At 35.2% G+C, this 21,863-nt stretch overlaps 2 protein-coding genes across 2 annotated transcripts; both read right to left on the bottom strand.

Annotated features, from left to right (window-relative positions):
- Window positions 1-14,066: 14,066 nt before the first annotated feature.
- On the bottom strand, window positions 14,067-14,696 carry LOC114180572 (sporozoite surface protein 2-like). The gene is made up of 2 exons (XM_028066880.1): window positions 14,693-14,696; window positions 14,067-14,476 (listed from the first exon to the last, which is right to left on the bottom strand). Exons 1-2 carry the CDS (start codon window positions 14,694-14,696, stop codon window positions 14,067-14,069), a joined length of 414 nt encoding a protein of 137 aa, XP_027922681.1.
- Window positions 14,697-15,426: 730 nt separating this feature from the next.
- Window positions 15,427-20,226, bottom strand: LOC114182006 (proteasome subunit alpha type-3). Its single transcript, XM_028068746.1, has 10 exons — window positions 20,000-20,226; window positions 19,841-19,880; window positions 19,668-19,751; window positions 18,823-18,896; window positions 18,271-18,357; window positions 18,098-18,182; window positions 17,936-17,982; window positions 17,007-17,072; window positions 16,743-16,833; window positions 15,427-15,707 (listed from the first exon to the last, which is right to left on the bottom strand). The coding sequence occupies exons 1-10, from the start codon at window positions 20,101-20,103 to the stop codon at window positions 15,636-15,638; spliced, it is 750 nt and encodes a 249-aa protein (XP_027924547.1). The 5' UTR covers window positions 20,104-20,226; the 3' UTR covers window positions 15,427-15,635.
- Between the last annotated feature and the right edge of the window lie 1,637 nt (window positions 20,227-21,863).

Below are 21,863 nucleotides of genomic sequence, written 5' to 3' on the forward strand. Positions count from 1 at the left end.
GTCTTTAAATAGTGTAGTTGCTTATTTATATTTTAAAATTTATTTATGAGTGTATTTCTTCTAAACGGTATAACTACATGTTTGAGATTGAAATTGTTATTTTATAGGTTGGAATTTTTTTTATTCAAGCATATTAGTGTTGTGTTCGCATGAATAGATTTATTAAATCCGTTGATTTAAAGCGACAGATTGTAATCTTAATTCGTGTTCCAATGCCACAATTTGAGAGTGAATGCGCAGATCGATTTGCGGGATACTATCGTAATCTCATCTCTTCAAAAGTGCAGAGATTTGCAAGGACAAGTGGTCATTTTATTATTATATCCTTATCATGTGCCATCCTCCATTGACGTGCTCGATTTGTGTGTTGGTGGAGTGCGATGGTCCTCAACCTTTGGAGATCAATAGTGGAAGTTCTCTTCATGTGAGGGTAGTGTTATATAAATGTTGTGTGTGTGACTATGCAACCATTTGTGTATGGGTGGGGGGAGGGGGTAGGGAAAATCGGTTCCATAACCGATTCTCGTGTGCTTAACACATGAGAATAATCTACATTTTCTTTCTATACAAGAAGACCCTGGACCAACTAGTATCAGTGAGAAAAGAGAAGGTTAGTTAACCCGATCCTATGGTGTCACTAGTGCAGAATTCTCATTTTACCTCGCCTTATATGCCTCGGTTGGTCAGGAACCGAAGCATATAATGGCGCGGTGGCATTTTTGTAATTTCAGCCAAGTTTTAGGCCTCGGTTCTCCAAATACCCGAAGCCAAAAAGGGGTATATGCCCCGGTTCGCCCAAAACCGATGCCAAATGGTGGTATAGGCCTCGATCCAGTAAGACCCGAAGCCAAAAAGTGGTTGGACGTTGGCTGTTTGGCCTCGGTCCAAGGAGACCCGGTGCCAAAAGGGGGTCTATGGCTTCGGTTCCCCTAACAACCGAAGCCATAGGGTTTATTTAGGGTTCGAATTTCGCGAACCATTCTTCTTCCCCTCTGCAACTCCTTCCCCTCGCTCTCTCTCGCGCACTCTCTCTCTCTCTTCGAAAAAATGGCTTAAGGTTAAGCCTGGAACTGTTCCTGTGTGCCACTTTCTTCCTGGTGGAGCCCGTGACGATGAAGTCGACGACGTCGTCAGGGGAGCAGAGATTGAGCGGCACGGCGGCAAACTGGGTTGTGGCGCCGCTCTGGAGGAAGAGGACAGAATACTCCGGCGGGATCTGGAGGAGGGTGCGAATACTCCGCTCATGTCAGATCCGCCCCAGTTGTAGAGCTCGGATTGGGCACGGAGGAGAACCTTTTCCGGGAGGGTGGCAGGGCCGGCGACAAAGTTGAAGACGCGATCTTGGGCGTGGGTGAGGGGTGGGGGTTGGGTGTGGAGTTGGGTGGCGCATTTGATTGATGTGGGTTTGAAGAAGGTGGGGCGAGGGGAGGAGAGGCGGAAATGGGTGGTGCGGTTTTGGAAGAAAGGTTGTCTTTCTATCAGTGATGACTGCGGGAGATGAAGTGGTGGAGAGTGGATCGACGCCGGAGAATGAAACTGGGAATATGGCACCAGTTTTGAAACAACCGAAGCATAAAAGTGGGTATATGGCTTCGGGTGATAACCGAGGCCAAAAGGGGTACATTTTGGCCTCGCCCCAATATGCCTCGGTTCGAGACCCGAGGCAAAATGTAAAAAATAACCGGGACAAAAAGCCCTTACTGCACTAGTGTGTGTGTGGAGTGTGGAGAATCTCGGTTACGTAATCGGTTCATAATATGAATGTTTAGGAAGATACTTGTTAGATATCACTGTACCTATGTTGCAACAATAATGCAGTTGTCATGACATATAGTGTAATGCTTTGAAAAAAAGAGAATTTGTTTGAGGTAGCTAGCAGAGGGTGAGAATTATGGTGTTCTATCACTTAGAATAGAAGCCCCCATTAGAGTGGGAAAGGTCCACCTATTTGATGCAGAGGTGGTAGGTTCTTTGTAGATGACAAGCAGAAAGGATAATATAAGAGTAATAAAGATGACGAACAGTTGCACCATTTTCATTAAACCCTGCATCTTAGTTCACAATTCGGTTTTTTTTCCAAAATGGTGCAATTTTAATCCCTATTTCCTAAATTGGTGCAGGCTTTTTTTTTTAAATTCCTGACAGAGGTAAGTCGTGCACGACTTCGTCTTGAAGAAGTCGTGCCAAAGTAAGACGAGTTTGATTAAGTTGTGCTGAAGTTGTCCTAAATCACATAGACTTCAATATCTTTCATGAAATCGTCACAAACAGAGACGACTTCACTTAAATTAATTACAAGAATAATCAAAGTCGTGCCATAATGGGACGACTTCATAACAAGGAAAGTCTTGCCATATTGGCACAACTTCAGTATTGGGTTATTAAGAAAGTCTTGCCATAATGGCACGACTTCAGTATTAGGTTATTATGAAAGTCTTGCCATAATGACACGACTTCAATGTTTTGCACTATAAAGGAAGTCTTTCCACAATGGCACGACTTCAGTGTGTTAAGCTATAAAGAAATTCTTACCATAATGGTACAACTTCATTGTTAATCATATGTGAATAAAGAAAAAAAAATAGAAGTTTAATAAAAAAGAGAAAAAATTATTGAATTATGATAATATTAAATTGAATAAAGAAGTTAAAATTTTTATTGTATATACAAGATATACAAAGGTAAAGAAAAAGAAAAGAGTTTTTTAATAACAAATATATGAGATCCAATAATTTTTTAGTTGATATGTATTAAAATAAAAGTGAACAACAAAGTCGGTAAACTGAAGTTACAAGACTGTTCCCCTAATAAGGAAAACCCTAGACCAGCTTAACACTAAACAGGTGAATAGCAAACACACAACTTTCATCGCTACTGATATATAGTTTTTTTAGTTCTTGTGGACACCGTACTCCAAGGTCGCTACACTAATTGATATTGAGGTCTCGCCAAAATATTCCAACTAACCCTTTGAATTTTGATCAGCTTCACAGAGAAGATATGAGAGGTAGAACAGAAAGAAATTGGCCTCAATACCATGCCACATGGATAGCAATGTGGAACGATCGCTATAATTGTCTAATTGAAGGTATTAACTTCACTGGCAATGGCCACTTGCGTGACACCACAACATATATGGAGTGGTACATTAACCATGTTATTTGTTATATTTTGCCTCCGCAATCATCATCCGACGACATGTAAGTCACCTCACTTGAACAATTTATTTGTAAGTTTTTATCATCTTAACTAAATATTTTCATTTTATATTACAGTACGATATGCCACAAGAGTCTACCCAACCTCCACCACACACTCCTTATCAGCATGTTGGGTCTTCTTCATATGTTCCACCATACTTGGATGAGTCACAACCAATGTCTTCACATACTCCATTCCAGCAAGTTCCATACACATACAACATGTTTCTTTAACAACCAGACACTTTTTCTAGTCTTACACAAAATGTCTTTGCAACTTCTTTGTCAACACCTCCATCCGCATATCCCACATCCTTCCAACAATATTATCGGCCTACAATGCCACCACAAATGGTGGAAGATATAAACCAAAGACAACAACATGAAGATAATGATGATGACGATCCAGTTCAGAGCCCTCAAATCAGACCTAGACGACACTGAAGAAGACCTCCTTGTGGCGTAGGCTCTCATAGAAAACTTTCATGCCCTATTATAAGAAACCAAAATCATCATGAAACTTTTAATTACTTATATGCATTATTATTTAACTAATTAATATGACTAAAAATATTTAATTTTTATTCGAACTAAAGTCGTCCCAATATGGTACGACTTCTTCATTATCAATATAACATTGAAGTCTCTCCAATATGGAACGACTTATTCATTAACATTTAATACTAAAGTCTTTCCATATTGGCACGACTTTGCTTAGATTGTTAATTAAAGTCGTCTCAATATGGCACGACTTCTCCACAACATAGAAGTCTCTCCATGTTGGCACGACTTCAGCTTATTTTAATTAAAATCGTCTGATTTTGGCATGACTTCTTCATATTGAAATCGCACCATCTTGGCACGACTTACCCTTCGCCGAAATTTAAAAAAAAAATTGCACCACTTTAGTAAATGCATAAATAAATTACACCATTGTGGGAAAAAAAACCTCACAATTCAATTATTTTAAAAGTTATAATCCTATATGTAAGTTATTAACTATTATGTGACTATTATGGGATTTGAATATATAAAAGTATAAAAGTTTAAAAAGTAAAAATAAAAGAATTATAAAAAAAGCAATAACAATTTTAATTTTTAGAACAAAAAATTCAATAACTTTTTCATTTATTTTTAAAAGCAAAGAAAAAAATTAAACATCTCAACGTATTTTTAACATCAATAATAAATAATAAATAAATATATTTTTTCTCATACAAAATAAATTGTATTAATTTATTTATTCTTTCTATTAATTTTTTATTATTTTATTGAATAACAATTTTTAAAGTTTAATATTTTTAACTTATTCAAAAATTATTTCATATTACATTTATCATTAAGGATAATTTAGTAATTTTAATATTCTATCTATTATAATTTTTCTTTATCTATCATATTGGTCTCATCACTCTAAGTTTTTCACAAATTTTACTCAAAATCCACTTACTTTTACTTCCAAATCTGATAGACTCATCCTCAAGCTAGGTTGGGTGATGAATTCAAATTTTTGCCTTCATTTAATTTTTAAATTTGGGGATTTAATAGAATTTTTGTGTTTAAGGATTGATTTAATTAGGATTTGTGATTATTGGAGTTTTTGAGTACGTAAGGTAAAAATGGCATAAAAATTGATTATAAGCCCAAAATCAGGAAATTCTGGAAAAGAATAATTCAGGAGCTAAATGCACCCCCAATTTTATTTTACACACTTCCCCTACAAGTGGACCACAAAAACCTGTTATGCACCCCTAGTTTCTACTAAGTTACACCCCCTCCTACTACTTAAACTCCACTCAACCAGATTATGCCAAGTGGCAATCCTCACCTTCTAAATTTGTCCAACCACATGATGACATGTGTCATAATCCTCCACTCACCAAATTGACCAATCAGAGCTTGCCACGTCACCATCTTCCAAAATGAAACCCTAACCCTTGTTTTCCTCCTCTCCCACCATCACCATGCCGAAAGCCGTGACAACCACTTTCACGAGTTCCTTCGACCACCACGAACCAGAACAACAACGGAAACCATCTTCGCGAGTTTCTGCAGTAATCACGGAGCCACCATGGCGCCCACCATCGTTCTCCACCACTTTCTTCACACAGCCGCTGCACGCAGTAACACCACGAACCAACGTTGTGGGAGAAGAAGAAGAAACAACAGTGTTTATGCACCTACAACAGCCTTCACGCACCAGTTGTAGTGCTGTTTTCAGCCACCACTGTTGCACCTCGCATCAATATTAACACAGATCTACACTACCAGGGAAGCAACAAGAATGAACCAGAAAAAGCAGCAATACATCAACAACACCTTCATCGTCGCACAGCGAAACAACAACCTTGCACCTTGCGGAAACCATCACTGCAGCGTGCCTCCACACCATGCTTGATGCGAGTCCTCCTTCGCCGAAGCAGCGTTGCTACCACCACGCATCGGCACCGTGCCGGAGTCAATCAGTCGCTGGAATCTGCACAGCAGCAACCGTCATCACGTAGCAGCTTCATTGGAGAAGAGTGTGAGAGTGAAACCCTAATTCTGGAAAGAGAGTGCACTCTGCTATTACACAATCAAACTGGTCAACAGGTCAACTAGTCAAAGCAGCAGTCAACTCTGGTCAAATTCTGGTCAAGATTGTAAAAATGGTTAAACAAGAGGGGCAGAATTGGAAATTGGACAGAAATTAAGTTGCTAATTAATTAAATAAAGATAAAAGATTTTAGCAACCGAACAAATAAAGTCCAAGTCCAATTGAAGCCTATATAAAGAGACCTAAGGGAGCAGAAGAGGGACACTTAGCAACTCTCTTGTTTTGGCAAATACCGTCATCCACCACATCTCTCATTCTTCCTTTTATTTTCTTTCCTTCATCATATTATTATCATGTATTCCATCCAAGCCATGGAGGGCTAAGCTTTTAGGGTTGATTCCACTGTAATTTCTTAACTAGATCCTGAGGTTAGATGAATTTATGTATTTGTTATTTTGATTATTGTTGTGGCTTTTGTTTATCTATGTCCTTTGCTTCTTAATAGAATAAAAATAATGATTTTAAATCTACACGCATGTTAACCACATGAGTTAAAAGGTTTTTAAATTCAATTGAGACTTTACTTTGAAATGGTGACTATGGTGATGGTGGATTCACAGAAGCTTGGTGTTGAGAGAAAATGGCTCTCGATTTTGGTGATTTAATGGTGGGATAAAGGTTTTTGTGAAGTTCTAAGAGAGGTTAGGCCAACTCTAGAGAAATGGTTGCTAGAGGGACCTCTGGAGATGCTCTAGCAAGTGACTAAGAGAAGAAGTATGGCTCAAAAATAATTTTGGCAGCATAACATTATCATTCTCAAAGTGAGAAATACATGGGGGAGACACCTCTATTTATAGAGTAAGGTGTCTCCAAAATGGTTAAAACCCTAGAATGCTAACATGCACATAAACCCTAAAAATGCTATCTTGTTGAAGGAGAGTTTGACATGTGGCAATCCTCACTCTCACAAAACAAACCACTCATGTGTTGCCATGTGAAAAGCTACTTTATGAAAATTCTCTCCAATAAGATAATGACAGATGGCCACTACCTATGTAAGATAACTCTCCATTAAAGAGCTTGCCATGTGGCACAGGTGGGATGCTCTTCCTAAGCTAGTTTGATTAACATAATTAAACATCAAAGAGTTTCTTAAGTAGACGCATATGATGCTCCCTACTTAAGCAAGATTGTTTTTAAAACCCTACACTACTTGACTCTTTATACAAGGCCTAGAAGAAACCTACACTACTTGGCCCTTAATACAAGGCCTAAATATTCATAATCTACTAAAGATACTCCATTGTGACCTAAAAGAAAAGAGTTTTGCTTCACCTTGCAAAGATACTCCATCTCTTCATGAAAGTGCTTGACCATGCTAAGGGGTATGCCATCAAAAACCCTTCAAAGGAACACTATAAATCCATCCAAATTCATTCACATACACCAGTGCAGTAAGGGCTTTTGGCCCCAGTTATTTTTAATATTCTGCCCCGGTTTTAGAACCGAGGCATATTGGGGCGAGACAAAAAGGGGGTGGTTTTTAGCCTCGGGAGTGAACCGAAGCCAAAACACCCATTTTCTACCTCGGTTCTGGTAAACCCAAAGCCGTATAGGGAACTTTTATGTCTCGGTTCTGGTCGAACTGAAGCCATACAATCAAAAAGTATTTAATTAAATTAAAATTTCTAAGACCTCTTGGCCTCGGTTGTGGTCTGAACCGAGGCCATAGACTACTTTTTTGCCTCAGTTATGGTAAGAATCGAGGCCTAATGTACTATTTTTTTAAAATACGTTTTTTATTTTATGGTTATTCCCACATTTAAACCTGCATATTTTTTTCAGAAATCAGCACAGACTAGAACAAAATATTTTATGAAACATCCACAATCCAAATACATTTTGAAAGACAATTGAAAATCATCCATAATCGAAATACTATCCTAATCAATAATATTATACATCTGAATTATAAATTTTGCACATGCTATCCTACCAAACTTTATGGACTTCGCCGGAATTGATGCAGGACTCTTGAATGTCTACAAAATAAGACATTAACTTAAGTTAGTATATAAAAATACAATATAAAAGTATTCGTTTTAATTCAAATATATATTACCGTTTCCCAATTAGTTGTAATACGAGCACGCATAATGGTTGTCATCCATTGCATTATATAATAACCACACTCATATGAGTCGGTTTGTCTATTACACTACATTATATCAACAACATTACAATTAATTAAGGAAGAAAATCAAATCAAACAATTCTAAATATATGGATAGAAATATCAAACCTGGAGGGAACAACATGCAAGACATTTTGCCTTAGCCATTGATCTCCCTAACAACATGTTATGTTCAACAATTGAACTATGATAAAGGGAATAAGTTAGGATACTTTTATATAACATGTCATATTCATAAGATTAACATTGAGGTTCTTATCAATCTATCACTTGTCTAAGATGGTTGGGGGGAGGGCGGTGCAAAGAGCAAAACCACACAACAAGGTTCTCCCTTAAGGAAACCACAAGTAACTACCAATGATGCCTGAGAAGAAATAAATTCATTGTTATGCATTAAAATGACATAATATATTCAGAAGTTAAAAAAAATGACTTACCCAACAACATAAGGGACAAAATAAATTTCTTTTCCGCATTGAAAGCATTTGGTCACATATGCTTGGGTGTCATCAAACTTGTTGCCTTCATGAGTGAGTTGGGGGTCTACAAACCCATATAAATCATTCAGCCCCATAGTTTCAGTGACATCAGACAAATACCTAAACATAAAATTGATTTGATATAAGTAAATAGATAAATATATCAAATAACTATATATAATGACTAAAAGACTTACATCATCCATGAATAATGGTAATATTCAGTTCCTCTTGTCTTCGTGCAAGCTCCAAGACATCTTGGGAATGCAAGTAAAGTGGGATCTCAAGGTCTCTCCAAAAAATGTTAGAATCTCAAGGAACTTGCATCGGCTTATTATCTATGATTTCAGCAAGTTGGAGTAATGCACCAAGAGCATCTTCTAAAGAGAGAGGAATCTTCTTTGGTTGAGGATTTCCCTATATAGATGCAATTTCAGTTAAAATGGAATATAATTTAAATTTGAATATAATAAACATGTAAACTTAAAATTTTAGTATATGGTAGGTTTAAGAGTCTATACTGGGGTCAGAATCAACCAAATTTCTAGGCCAAGCGAGGAAACATTAGAATGCCTGTGCCATAATATATACCAAATCTTTGCTGCTTGGGATCTGCCTTTTGACTATTGACCTACTAATTTAATTATTTTAAAAAACATACACATATTACAAGACCTAAACAGCTAAACCATTAAGTCTTCAATGTATCTCTTGAATCCAAGCATTCTATAAGTCTTTAACATTTTCCATGCATCATTATTAAGTCTTCCATACTTCTTCATAAGTCGTCATCATCATCATCATCATCATCATCAAAACTCCTTATTGAAGGAAGATGTTCATCTTCTTCATTTTGTAAAAATTTCCCCCTTTTTTATGACGATCAAAATTTGTTGAAGACTTATGATATGCCATATTCTTAATCAACAATTTAAGAGAAAAGAGTAGTTAATGCAAAAAAAAAAAAGATAAATAATTTTCTCCCCTTTTTAAAACGCAAGGTATTACAAGACATCAACATAAACATGTCTCCCCCTTTTATATCATAATAAAAAATGAATTTTTTAGACAGCTCCCCCTAAATCAGATAACTTAAGTTTCCCTTTTGATAGAAAAAAATAGTTTAAGAGATAAAACTCCCCTTATATGTAATATTTTCCTGTATTCATAAAAACAAACATTTCAAGAACAAATACTCCCCCTAAATCAAAGAGAAACTCTAAAGTTTAGAGAAAACGAAGATTAAAAAAAAAACTAATTTCTATTTATGAATGACAATAACTTAAATGTTTGAAAAACTCATACAATGTCAAAATTTTGAATTTTTGTATTCAACTACACAAGATAATCGATTATGACAAATGATAATCGCTTATTAGTTCATCAATTTTTCTCAAAAATTTCCAGAACATCAGATAGTCAATTATTTTTCGCAATGATCGATTATTTCATAATGATAATCGATTATGACTTAAAATAATCGATTATTTTCACGACGATTTTTGAAAAACAATAAAAATGGTCATTTTTTAAGTTTAAGACACATTAGTAACATTCAATGTGCCTAAATCTTTTCTCAGTACATAGAACTTACCAGGATACCATTGAAACATTCTTGGTTTTGAAATTAACCTGCAAAATTGAAAAAAAAAATGGTCCCCAAAGACTTATTTGGGTCCTTTAAGGTTAGAGACATGTTACTTTATAATAGGAATCCAAGCATATCTTCCATTATGAACATCAAAATTTTTAATTCTACATATATTTGAAGTGTGCCCCTTTTACATACAATAGAAGCATGTTACATAATTTATATTCCTAGAATTAGTTGTTCCTTTCTCTACCCATACCCTACGGGTTCTTTTACTTTTATTCTTGTGAGCTTGCTTATTTTTATGAAAATACTTTCTCTTAAACATTGGTTTTTCAAAACTTTTATTATTTGTTGCATCTTCAAGTTCTTTTTCAAGAGTGTTAATATCAAACATATAACTTTTGCAAGATGCACACTCAATATTTTCAGTCCCTTTATTTTCTAAAATTGAAATTTTATATTTCAAAATTTCTTCTTCTTCAGGATATTTTTTGAACTTACTTTGTAAATCCTTAAAATCAGGTTTTAATTTTTTATGAGTAGTATCTAATTTACTGGACTTATGAAGTAGTTGTTGAAATGCATCATATAAAGAATCATAATCATCCTTATTACTACAAGAGCTTACCTCATTGTCAGAAGAGTCATGGTCATCAATCAAACACAGATTTGCTTCCTCATCAAATTCACTAGAGTTGGATGATATTGAAGAAGAACTTCAATCGTTACCCTCCCATTTATTTTTCTTGAAAAACTATTTACCCTTCTTCTCTTTACCTTTTTTAACAGTTAGGCAGTATGCTTTTACGTGACCTGTCTCACCACATTCATAGCAATTGAAATTTGAAACAAAATTTTGGTTTTCATTTTTATGCCTTTTATGATGTCCTTTGTTTTTGCTCTTCATAAACTTTGTGAACTTTTTTATCATGAGACTCATGTTCCCATCGTCAGAGTCGTCATCTTTTTTGGGGCTTTTGCTTTTGACAACCTCAGACTTAAAGACAATATTTTTCTTTCTTCCTTGGTCTTCTTCGTTTAATCTGCCTAGTTCAAGCTCGTGCTCCCTTAACTTTCTGAAGAGAGATGCCATGGACATTGTTGCAAGGTTTTTGTGATTTTGTAATGGTTGTCACCTTTGGCTGCCAATTCATGTTCAAAGTTTTAAGAACTTTTATATTTAGCTCACTAGTGTCAAAATTTTTACTTAAACCGGAGAGATGATTGACGATATGAGTGAAATGCTTTTGCACATCATATATTGTTTCTCCTTGTAGCATTTGAAACATCTCGAACTCCTGGATGAGAGAATTTTTCCTTGCTCGTTTAACATCATATGTACCTTCATGTGTTACTCTTAAAATCTCTCACATTTCCTAGGCACTTGTACAAACTCATCAAGAATTAGCGTAGATGATATTATATTTCTAGCCCTAACATCATATTGAGCCCTTCTATTTTCTTTCGTAGTCCATTGCGAAAAGGGCTTAGGTTCCTGGAAATTATTAACAATAATAGTAGAAACAAAAGGACCATTTAAAATAGCATCCCAAATACCTTTATCAATAGACTCAAAAAAGATTTGCATCCTGACTTTTCAGAAAAGATAATTTTCACTAGTAAAAAGTGGAGGTTTGTCAATAGACGCACCCTCTACATAGGTTTGATTTTTCCTAACCATTTTCAAAAATTTTGAAAAATTATCAAACCAAGCTTTGATACCAATTGTTAGAATTCGCGTAGCGGAATGATTCACGTGTGGACAAAATCCAAGAGGGAGGGTGAATTGGGTTCTTAATAAAAATTGTACTTTTAATTTTTTTTCCCTTTTAATATCAAAGATCAATTTAAATTCTTTCATTTATTTTAATAACCACAATAAAATAAAAAAGAGTAGGGAAGAGAAATTGCACAATATATTTATACTGGTTCGGATCAAAAGACCCTACGTCTAGTTGTTAATCTCTAAAAAATGAGATTAACTCAATCACTAAAATAAATCACAAATACAATCACAAATAAGAAAGTTTAGGGTTTAGAAAACACCTCTCTTGAATCACTCAAGAGATGAAGAAACACCTTCCTTGAATCGCACGAGGAATGAACACCTCCTTTGAATCACACAAAGGATGACCAGCTTCTCCTAGCAATAGCACCAGCACTCAATCACTCAAAATCCTACTTGATGAAAGTTATCGCTCTACCCACACTAGGTTTTCCAAAGCCTTCCCATAGAGAGTTCTCAAGTACTCAAACTTCTCTTACTTTTGTCTGTCCAAATGAAAGCCTACCATTTTATTTATAGAAGCCTATTTAGAAGTTAGGCTAAGAATATGAAAAGTTAAGTTACAATTACCATAGATAATCGATTATCATAAGTGATAATCGATTATTCCATAACAGTTTCTGAAAAACATTGTTTCGCGCTGATAATCGATTATCCAGAGCAGTTTCTGAAAAAATAGAGAAATACTTAGGATAATCGATTATCATAAGTTTGTTTTATAAAAATAAAACATTCTCTAAGTGCTCTGCTACTTGGGTTCTTCCTTTTGACTCTTAACCTGCTAATTTAACTATTTTAAATAACATACACATATTACAAGACCTAAACAACTAAACCCTTAAGTCTTTAATGTATCTCTTGAATCCAAGCATTCTTTAAGTCTTCAATATTTTCATGCATCGTTATTAAGTCTACCATACTTCTTCATAAGTCATCATCATCATTAAAACTCCTTATTAAAGGAAGTCCATCTTTTTTTGTCACCACAAAAACATATTAAGATGAATTGTCATTTTATGAAAAAAATTAAAACATGAAAACATCACCACTAAATTTATTAACTTTATTAAGTTAATAAATAATTAACAACCAAAAGAACCCATGATCAATTATATTTACACTAAATTAAGAACATTTGACTTATACTTCAACTTGAGAAAGAATATTATAATTATAAAAATAAAAGCTAGTCAAATATTTAAATTAGCCTTAATCAATTTTTAAGTCCTTAATAAATTTTGAAGTTTTCAATTAAATTTCTATTAAATTTTTGTGGTTTATTAAATCCTTAAAAATTCAAAAAAATTCAATTAATGTTACCTTGTGTTTTGGATGGAGCATTTCAACAATGCTTAGAAATTGAAATGCTTTGTATTTGAATGGCTTGTAATTAAATTCCATTCATTTTTTAAATAACTTGTTTGGATAAAGAAATTAAAATACCTTACATTTCAATTTCTTGTTTGGAAAAAAAATTGAATTTATTGTGAGATAAAATTTAATTTTAACAATATTTATGTTACGCTTAATTATGTTTTGAGTTCATGATAAATTTGGAAACATGCTCGACAACCCAGATGGGTCGGGCAGACCCAAAAACGCAATTGGATTGGTTAGACCCGATGACCCACCCGAGTTGGACCGACTGGGAAGCCCAAACAGGCTGGGTGACCCGATGATATAGAGGCCTGATGACTCATACTGCATGATTGTGCTGTTAAGTTCGTCAATATGGCCCGGTCCAACCAGTCTAGATCATTGGCCTAATGCTCCAAACGGGTTCGACGACCTGAACGGGCCCGACGACCTGGACGGACTAAAGACCTGGACGGGCCTGACGAGCTGGACAAGCCTGACAATCCGTACGGGGCCGAATACTCAGACGGGTCCGAATACCCAGACGGGTTCGACGACCCGGACGAGCCCGTACACCCAGATGAGGCTGAAGACCCGGACGGGTCCGAATACCCGGACGAGTTTGATGATCCGGACGAGCCCGTACACCCAGACGAGCCCGAAGACCCGGACGGGTCCAACGACTAGGATGGGCCAGAGGATCCGAACGAGCCTGACGACTTAGATGGGCCCGACGACTTGGACACGTCCGACGACCCGGACAGGCCCAATGACCTAGACGGGCCCAGGGCTCGAACGGGCCCGACAACTCGTACGAGCCCTTTCAAACTGTCGAGCCCGTCCGGATAGTCTGGCTCGTACGAGTTGTCGGGCCCGTTTGGATCATTGAGATCGTCCGTGTCATCGGGCCTGTCCAACGACCTAGACGGGCCCATTCGGGTCATCGGGCCCGTCTAGGTTGTCAGGCCTATCCGCATCGTCCCGCACTTTCGGGTCATCGGGCACGTCCGAGTCGTCGTGCTCGTCTGGGTCGTCGGGCCCAATGATTTTGAAGGGTCCGTCTGGGTCGTCAGGCTCTTTTGGGTCGTCAAGCCCGTCCATGTTGTCAGGCTCGTCTGGGTTGTCTGACTCGTCTAGGTCGTCAGACTCGTCTGGGTCATCGAGCCCATCTAGATCGTCGGGCCTGTTTGGGTCGTCAGACCTGTTTGGGTCATCGGGCTCGTTTGGGTTGTCGGGCCCGTCCGGTTCGTCAGGGTCGTTGGGTCCGTCCGGGTCATCGGGCACGTTCGGGTCGTCGGACACGTCCGAGTCATCGTGTCCGTCTGTATCATCTAGAATGTGAGGTTGAGTGAGAAGAATTTCAAATTCTACCTATTTTGAGGGTATTTGAATTTCTACTAATTTAGCTAATTGAAATCTCTCAAAAAAATGCTTGCGTTTGAAATACTTTTTAATTTCTCTATCCAAATAAAACTTTTCATTACAAAGAAATCTAAATTCTTCAAAAAAAGAAAATTGCTTTATTAAATTACTCTATCCAAACACACTCATAGATTTTCTGTTAACTAGGTAACGTGACTATTAAGTAAAGAATGTGGTTATCATCTTACTTTTTTCATGTAACTTTATAATTTTATAATTTTGTACTCTTTTAACTTTAATAAGAATATTTGACCACCTCTTTGTCACTAAAGAACAGGAAAAGAAGTTTCAATAAAGATTGGAGACCTTCAACGACATTGTCTCACGGGTTAACTACAAGAGAAATAGTACATGGACAATGTATTTCTCTTTAACATTCACAACCTCTAAAATGTTGTAACATTCCCCACTTTGCGGCACAGAAAATCCTATGAATAAATTAACCCAAGTTTCAAGCTTTGCAAACCTTACAAAATAATCGTATCCGTAAGCATCCACCAATAAAAAATCCGAGAGAAATAGTTACTATGTACTACCCACATAGGAATTGCTATCAGCACAACATTTTGTACTGTTATAAATCTCTTATCTATACCGCGCGATCTTTTTATTTGTTATTAGAAGATATCAAGTCTCCTCTATTTATTATCTATTTATTATGTTAACTTCTTTTTCTCAAAATAAATAAAATACTCATTGTCTTAAAATAAAAATACACACCATTTCATTTGAATTTCATCTTGAGTGTTTCATCTGGAGTGTAACAATTAACGAGACCCATAAAAGACAATTATCTTAACGAAAGAAATGCATTAAAATCGATGGTTCTAATCCTACGAAGGAATAAAGACATCAGAAATTATTGGCTACATAAACTACAATCATTGATAAAATTCAACACTTTGAACTTCAAACCTCAAATCATCCAAAAACACGAAATCAAGGGCATTAAATCATCAGGAAGCATACAAAATCCAACTAGTGAAGCCTTTGCATTTCCTATAGATGTTCCAAATGCTCAATTACAAAGTTACGTAATACAACTTTGGAATAAATATGTCTAGTCTATTAATCTGCATCCATTTCTTCAAGAGCTGCTTTGGCGGCTGCTTTAGCCTCTTCTAGAAGATCGTCTGGGACCTGAACAGTAACAACAACAATAATCAACTTTCTAACTCAAAGGATAGCTTCTTTTGCAAGAATGAGTGAACACACTAATTCCTTTCTAGATGTAGAGACCACTAAACTGGGTTTTCTTTCTCCCAAGTTTTCACCATTTACATGACTAGGAATCGAAACCTAGGCAACGTGGTAATAGAACTCAACTGTGTTGGACCTGGTTGGCAAAGATTTCCAAGGGAACTCGTTAAAATAAATTCAGGTCATTTTATGGATGAGATGAATTCCTTATCAAAAGAGAGACAAGCAATTGGAGGAAAAAAACTGTCCAGTGATATTTTAGTTATCACCCAAGAGGATCCAAAGGGCAAGGATGCCCAGAGGTTTAGCATTCTCCACTTCACAGGGAGGAAGAATTTGCAAACAGAAGTCAAAAAATAAGCAACCAAAAGTGCAGAAAAGAAATCCATGTCCTGAGCCATAGAAAATTCTGCTATGAAGCAGGGACGGTCCAGAAACATTCCATGGATAAATGTCATGAGTCAAACCAAAATCATGTAAAAAGGAGCGCATGCACACATACATTAAGCTACAGTATCTAAATACCAGCCATGCTGGACTAAAGATGCTTTATACTGTGGTAATCTTTTTACCCCCACACAAATAGTTAAACACCTAAGAAATCCACCTTGAATGCAATACCATGGGAGTTCAAAATAGCACAGGAAGTCTTTGCAGTAAACTGAACTCGTACTTCCTACAACAAATATAATTTAAATGCCAGCCCTAGGTAGCAACTTCTTCAATGCTCTCCCCTTACCTTGACAGGCCAATATTTCCATTTCCTGTAACTTACCTTCAAAAACATTTTTCTTCATTCTTTTTATCATCAGCTAGAAAATATAGCTTAAAAAAGAATAAACTGGATGATAAAGAAAAAGAAATAAATGTAAAAACTACAACTAGTCCCCAACCAAATGAAGCATATTTGTCATTGTTATAAACTGACACAAATTGCCTGCATATAGAAGTAACTGAAAGCACACCCAAACATACCTTTACATGTTGTCGATTTGAATCATCACATACCCAGCTCATTTCTAGTTCAAAATCTTTGTCCTTTGCCTCATCATGAACTCCATATATACTGTTTGACACAATTATTATTATTATTCATACTCTGATCAAAATTAGCAACAGTTCGTATGTAATGAGAAACAACAAAGCATTCAAATAAAAAATTAGGAAAGTCCACATTCAAGAATATAAAATAAAGCAACTACAGATACTGTAGCCAATAATCATAACCATTCCACTTACATCTTAGCCACTTCAATAACCCCTTGTCGACAAGTCATATCAGCAAGCTTCAACTTCTCAATCTCTCTGCCAAGAAAGTAACAAGACTGTTTAATATCATATTGGGTACACATCTAATATATCAAGATCTCATTTGAGTCACATTTGTCCAAGTCCACCAGTTCTAGGCCGTTCTTTGGTTCAAACAAACCAAACACTGAACTGGTACAGTGGTTTCCTCGTTGAACTGGCGGTCCAGTCTGTTGTTCCAAGTTTGGCAACCAAATAACCAGGTCAGAGTTATCGTTAAATTTGGTCAAGAATCCAGTAATTTCTTTTTCTTGTCCAAATCAATATGGCACAAGGAATACAACAGAGTGCAAGTAAGGTATTTCAAATTGGGGTAAAAGGCTAAATGATTCTGGAGTGGATTCTGAATTACATAGTGTGTTTGGTCTGGCGGCAATTGGACGTGTAATTGATTTCAGAAATAAAATTCACGTCAAATTAATTAAAAGTTTCACGTCATTGAGAAGCAAATCGTCCAAGAATCGATTTGAACGTTTTGAACGTGATACGCTAAAGCTTCCATGATTTTGTCTATTCATTGCAAGTAATTAGAAGCATATATCAAAATGAAAACAAGTGGCAAAAATGAACACATTATCATTTGGTTTTCTGACAACTACCCCACAAACTTGATACACTCACTCAGTAAGAGATGTTTCTACAAGATCTAACGCTCTCTTGCTTCACCTTCAGTAGCTTATAGCCATAATTCACAAACCAAGATCCCACATCACTCAATAGTTACTAGAAAGCATGAAATATATTTTACTAGAAAATAAATATCAAGAGAAAGTTAAGGATGCAAAGAAAAGTGCATAAGATACCGCCCCTAGCAAAGAAAGTAAAAACAAAAACATAATTACTACAAAATATACACTTACGTTTTAGCAGCCTGCCTGCCCTTCCCAATTGCAGCACCAAAATATCTCTGGAACAAATACCAAAAACACAAATCAATACAATAATGGCACACATGGAACATCTAAGAACAAATAGCAATAACTTGAGCAATTATCGTTTCAAAAAACAATATGTAGATTTACATAGGAAACACCGGAAGGTTCAACCATATACAACTGGGGCCCATCCCTGTCATAACCTCCAAGTATGACACCGCATCCAAAAGGTCTGCATCACCATAACATATCTATTATTAATATCAAATACAACAAAATACAGATTTGAGTTCACTACAAGAGATGTGATCTGATTGAACCTGAGCCACCAATATAGAGTACAAAGGTGCACATAACTAGCCACACGGTCAGCGAGTTCCTTAACAGGAATTGGTTCACCATAAACGCTGAAAAGATATACAAGCTAGAATGAAAAGTTTTCCTCTCAAAAGATGAAAACAAACATATAAACCACACAGTTAAGAGATACTTAGTCATGGTAAACAGTATATATAGACCACTTACTTTTCATGGAAGTTGCAGGCTCACTTTTTTTTTGTCGGGGAAAGGGCAAGAGTTTATTAAGTTTAACTTGAAAATTTAAAACAAGTCATATTATACCGGGCTTCAATTGGTCTATCTGAACTGAGCTGGTGAAATTTTCTAGGTAAAACTTTTTTTCCTTCAGGAAAATATGGCTTAATGAAACGAACTTAGAAATAAAAAATAAAAGGCTTTTCCAAGGTGTCAAATTAGTCCATGATAGTAGCAATAAAAAAAAAAATAGGTACTCATCATACATTTAGATAAATAAAAGGGGTGAGGAGAGGAAGCAACTTCAGATGTATATGTTGCAAGAGAATGAAGCAAACCTGTCATAGTTAGTTGCTTCAGACTTGGCCCGGGCAACAATTTGCCTGCCATCAGCTGCTAATCCTGCTACAGCCTAAAATTGGAAGAAGATTACGGCCCACATAAAAAGATTGTGACACGTGGCACCATACTATGACTACTTAAGTAATGCTTTAACTTGATTACAGTATAATGCTTGCTTTAGGAGGTGACACCATACGCACACAATAATTTGTTCTGAACTGTATTTTATCTATAACATCATGATTTCATGGCTTCTCTAATATCCATCTCCAATAAACAAATAAGAAAAATTCCTGAAACATCGTTACTGTTTAATTTTTGGTTAGTAATAATCTATGATTTACTATGCTCCCCAAGGCATAAAATAAATGCATCAGAATTCCCATAAACCAAAAACAAATTGTGCTTCCAATTAAGGTATTAAGGTACTGACTATATATAAAATGACAGTGCTCATACTTCTTCACTTTCTTTCACTCTTAACCTTCATCACAAAAACCAAAGTTTTAAATTAGCGGTCAAAGCTGCAGCTAAGGTTTTACTATGAACTTGATATTGCAGAAAACCGTAGACAAATGAAGCTGATGCAACCCCAGAGACCACAAAAAAAATCCTTGACATTGCAGATGCAATTGCATCACAGAACATTTTTAAAAGCCCCAGCTCACGACTTCATCAGTAGCATTTCAAGAGTCACTCTCAAGCTTGCAAACAAATACAAGTCAAACCACGACTCTCTTAAGCAAATGTCTTTGTGGTTATCATAAAATAAAAACAAAAATCAGAAGAATCAAGCAACAAATAAAGTAAAATACCAGGCAAGTGGTCATAGACAAATTACCATCCCAGAGTGACGATGAACCGAGTGTATTCTTCTGTTTGAACCCGGAAGCATCATTTTCGACGGAATAAGCTTCTCTACACCCTAAACCCAAAAGTTCAAATCAAGAAAAGATTAAAAAATAAATAACTATAAAAACCCTAAATGTAGCAGAAATTTTAAGAAAAACCTACCAACACAACTCCGTCTTTGCATTTGATCCCAATAACAGTTCTGAAACAAAGTTTCAAATCTAAGATCAGCAGCAAAGACACAATTATAAAACCAGAATCATAACTATTAACATAACTTGTTTTAATTTGAAAAGCATGAACTGAAGAAAGAAAAGGTACCCGCTGTTGTCGACGGCTTTGGCAGCGTACTCGATCTGGAAAACGCGGCCATCAGGGGAGAACGTGGTGACCGATAGATCGTAACCGGTTCCGATGCTACTCATCTTTTTCAAGCTCTGGCTTTTCTTTTTCGTTCTTCTGTGATTCTCAGTGCTGCGCACCCCAGAGGAACGAACCAACGAATATAAAGGGGTCTTAACTTGTTCGGGAGTTTACCTTGGTGACTGAATTACATATTACATATATAAAAATTATAAAAATAAAGGATAAAAATAAATATTAAGTTATATGTTTGGTTTCGATTTTCACTTTAAAATATTAATTTAGTCATTCTAATTTTTTATATCAATTTAATTTATATTTTAAAAAATTTGATACAATCAAGTCTTTTTATATGTTGTATAATAATAATGTTCCTGAATTTTTTGAATTTTTTTAAATTTTTTTTTATTTTTTGAATTTTTTTCAAATTTTTTAAAAAAATTAAAAATTATAAAGGGGTCTTAACTTGCTGGGGAGTTTACCTGAGTGACTGAATTACATATTACATATATAAAAATTACAAAAATAAAGGATAAAAATAAAGGTTAAATTATATGTTTGGTTTCGATTTTCACAGTAAAATATTAATTTAGTCTTTCTATTTTTTTATCTCAATTTAATTTATATTTTGGAATTTGATGTAATCAAGTTCTTTCTATTAGTGGTATAGTAACGGCATTAAATGAGATGTCATGTGTCAGTTTCTGAATTTTTTTAATTTTTTTTATCTTTTTAAAATTTAAAAAAAAATTTCCACGTGTCAAACTAACATCGTGCTACCTAGCAGTGATAGTGCCACGTGTACTATTATGTCAGGTGTCATCTTTTCAATATGTCCTTGTATTTTAATTTTTGTCTCAATTTAATTCCATTTTTTGTAAAAATTGTGCAATTTCGTCCTCTTCCAAATTGAGACAAAAAATAACTTTTATATAAATGTTATACAAATACTTTTATTAAATTTGATTTTTTTTATTCAAATGGATATTTTTATTATATATTTTTAACAAAACTAAGTTTATTTAAATTTGTTTCACATTCAATTTTACTTAAAATTGTTTTCAAATTTTAAATTTATTTGTTTTTTATTGTTACATAAACTAGTTAATTTTTTTAAATTATATAATTGTTATTTTTACACCAACTAAAATATTTGTATAGAAATTATTGAATTTTACACATTTTAAAAATATGCAATTATTTAAAATATAAATTCAAATAAAAAACAATATTAAAGTATGATGTGATAAAATATCAATATAATTTATGATTTTTTTTTGTTATTAGCATTATTTTCTATTAACAACTTTAAAACAATTTTAAATAAAGTTTAATATAAAATATAAATTTAAATAAACTTAATCTTGTTAAAAATATTTATTCGAAATATTAGTTTTGGTAGAAATATTTGTGTACATTTACATAGAGATTAAATTTGGTTTAAATTTGGAGAGGAACAAAATTTCTCAATTTTTACAAAAATTAGGACTAAATTGAGACAAAAATTTAAATACTGAGACTAAATTGAGAATAGGAAAATGACACCTGGCTTAATAGTGACACGTGACACTGTCACTGCCACATGGCACGATGTTAGCTTGACACATGGCAAATTTTTAATTTTTTTAAAAATTCAAAAAATTCAAAAAGTCCAGGAACTAACATGTGGCACCTCATTTAACGTTGTTACTGGGGATGGCAACGGGGTGGGGCAGGGACGGGTTTCACTATCCCATATCCATCCCTGTAAAAATAATTCATTCTCATCCCCATCCCCAAACCCAACGGGTATCAAAAGTTTTAACCCATCCCCATCCCCACA

This window comes from Vigna unguiculata, chromosome 4 (assembly GCF_004118075.2).
Source record: "Vigna unguiculata cultivar IT97K-499-35 chromosome 4, ASM411807v1, whole genome shotgun sequence".
NCBI classification, from domain to species: Eukaryota; Viridiplantae; Streptophyta; class Magnoliopsida; order Fabales; family Fabaceae; genus Vigna; species Vigna unguiculata.